General features: G+C 38.6%; 1 protein-coding gene across 1 annotated transcript in view; it reads left to right on the top strand.

Moving 5' to 3' along the window:
* Positions 1-267: 267 nt before the first annotated feature.
* phf11 (PHD finger protein 11) overlaps positions 268-2773 on the top strand; it is a gene marked incomplete at its 5' end in the record, with an annotated part of 19499 nt that continues 16993 nt past the window's right edge. The window contains 2 exons of the mRNA XM_014033883.1: positions 268-406; positions 842-954. Coding sequence (XP_013889337.1) covers positions 268-406; positions 842-954 — 252 coding nt within the window. The remainder of the gene's footprint in view (positions 407-841; positions 955-2773) is intronic.

The raw sequence follows: 2773 nt of genomic DNA on the forward strand, positions 1-2773 counted from the left end.
ATATATGTTTATTAAATAAAGTCTAATGTTGCAACTAATCAGGGATCCCTTTAACAAAATATTATTGTTCTTATTTATGCATTGAAGGTGTATCCCCTACATTACTATGGAAACCTTTGACTCTAAAGAAATCCAATAATCCTCAATGTGGAGAAAGTCAGAGATAAAAATTCCCTAAAGACTGAACTTTCACCAAAAACTTTTGTGCTTGAAAGCGAGTGAGATAAACTTAATATTTGTGTTCTGACACAATCCCTTGCTGATTAGATCAAAAGGGTCAAAGATGGAGCTTTGCAAGCCAAAAAAAGGGCATTTCCTGTTGTCATGAGGCAGGACTTCGCTGATGTCACATGGCCACACATGGTATGGTCAGGCTCAGGCATGCAACAGGGCCGACTTATCCCAGGTTTGGTGTATTTTAGTCTTTCTATGTGAAAGTTACAGCTTTCTGCTGGACATAGCGAATTTTGTCCCCCACAACATGGGACAAAAAACCCCCAGAAAAAAGCTGGTTCCAATTTGGGTGCAGCAGCTGAGAATGCCTGGTGACCCCAGTGTTTGTATTTGGACTTTAGAAAATGTACTAAAACTGTATTAGTTGATCTAAAACAGACTGGAAGCCAATAGAGCGAGAATGAAACAGGAGTGATGTGCTTATTTAAGCACGTTAAAAGCGATAGTACGATAGTTCGTCATTTTCTATCTGGCAACCCTGCAGAGAAAGGACGGTGTCACTCCCACCAGGAAGCTTTTTTTCTTCGTACCTGAGTGGCAGCACACCAGCGGACCTAGCACAAAAATATACAAAACCCAACTCATTATTTGCTTTTATTGGCGACAGATATGAACCAGGACGGCAAAGCTTACTGTGTTCTGTGCAAAGGCGACGAGGAGACTAAAATAACCGGACCTCTGTCCACTAAAGAGGACGTAACAGCTCACCAGAACTGCTTGGTAAGTGACAGAAAAGTCAACTTTGTCACGGGGAGCAGATGGGTTTAAAACATTTTGACGCTAAACTTGGCTTAAATCTGTCTACAGGAACCGCAGTTTTGTTAAAAATACGAGAAATCAAGAGCAGGAGCCCGCGGTTGTTGTAAAAGATAAACAGGGAAATGAGCACGAGAGGATAGATTACTACGATGGCGTATTATTAGGGCCACTCTGAAGACCACGGTTCAGAGCATAAACATTATATAAATACAAGTAACAAGTTTCCGTATGTCTGTAGTCATCTTTCTCTTTATTATAAAAATAATATTGAAATAATTTGAAACTGACACAAAGACATTATTTGAACTATAATTCCAAAACATCTCAAGTGTGCCTCCTCTGTACAAATTTAGATTGTTTTCACACTGAAAAACGTGACTTATGGGTCAAAATAGCTAAAGTTCAGATTTTTTAAACCTTATTTAAAGTAATTTTGTCTTTTGAAAAACTGCCAATAGGTATATTTTTACATAAATTTATACAAAAAACAACCTTCAGCTACTTGAAAGAAATAAAAATTTAACTTAAACTTTCATAAAAACCTAAAATAATCTTATCAGGACATTTTGTCTTGTTTTAAGTCAAAATATCTTACCACATTGGCAAAGTTTTTTTTTTCTTGACAAGTCAATATGGCTCAAATTAAGATCAAATATTATTTTTTGAGCAATCTTTACGTATCAGGATGGGTTAAAATCGAGGGTTGTTTCTTTTCTATCTGAGTCAATGGATCAACATCGTTCACACTATCACCCATCACCCCTGTTTAGCATTACCTGATAGTGGCTGCATGTAGCTACATAAAATGTGGCCTGCTGGGTTGCAAATTACCCCAGCACTGCCATTAGGCAGGCTCCGGTTAAGGAGTTGTTTGAAAATGCGGGTAGTTCTAGTGTTAATACGTGTTATCTTTTAGGCGCTAAACTTATTTCATGGCCTCTCAATAGGGCGATGGGTAGAGTGATGGACCAGAGAGCAGGAGACCAGGGTTTGAGTCTGACACAGACACAAAAATTTTATTACTATATGTTTTGGTTATTTACATTGTCATTAATATATTAACCCACTAGGGGCACTAGAAGACACAGTAGGGACTCTGAAGCCATTGTATGGGACTGATAACACCTAATAACATCAGAATCCCCTGCAGGGTTCGACAAATCCTATTGCCCGACTGCCCGGGGCAGGTAAAACCCATTGTCAGGCATGTGTCCCAATGCCTGCCCGACTGGGCAGGTAAACAATTTCTTTTATTTTTTTATAGGGACATTTATTCAAAATATTCTGAAAATAAATGAAGAAATATGGCATTTTAAAACACGTAAAGAGAGAATAAATCTTCAAAATGTCCCCCTCCTGCTGTAGAAAAGTTACATCTTTTCCGTCATATTGCAGGATCACAAGTTCCTCCCTCCTTCCTGCTGCACGTCGCGCAGAGAGAAGGTTTAACAACCGTAGATTTTTTCACACCCGTGTTTTCGGAAGAAAAAAAGGTTTTTTTATATATATTATTACCCACAGAGATGAAAAAAATATGTGGACGTTCGTTCAGTCATAAATCCATCTTGCTAATGTTGGCTTCTGCTCTGACGAAGGTGATGATGAAGATGAGAGCGCAGCAGCAGCGGTCAGAAGCTTATTGTATGGCAGGCCGATCTATCATTTATTTGGCTTCACCACACTTAGAGCGGGTAAAATAAGTATTGAACACGTCACCATTTTTCTCAGTAAATATATTACTAGAGGTGCTAATGACATGAAATTTTCACCAGATGTTGGT

This window comes from Austrofundulus limnaeus, unplaced genomic scaffold (genome assembly GCF_001266775.1).
Source record: "Austrofundulus limnaeus strain Quisiro unplaced genomic scaffold, Austrofundulus_limnaeus-1.0 Scaffold1883, whole genome shotgun sequence".
Lineage (NCBI taxonomy): Eukaryota > Metazoa > Chordata > Actinopteri > Cyprinodontiformes > Rivulidae > Austrofundulus > Austrofundulus limnaeus.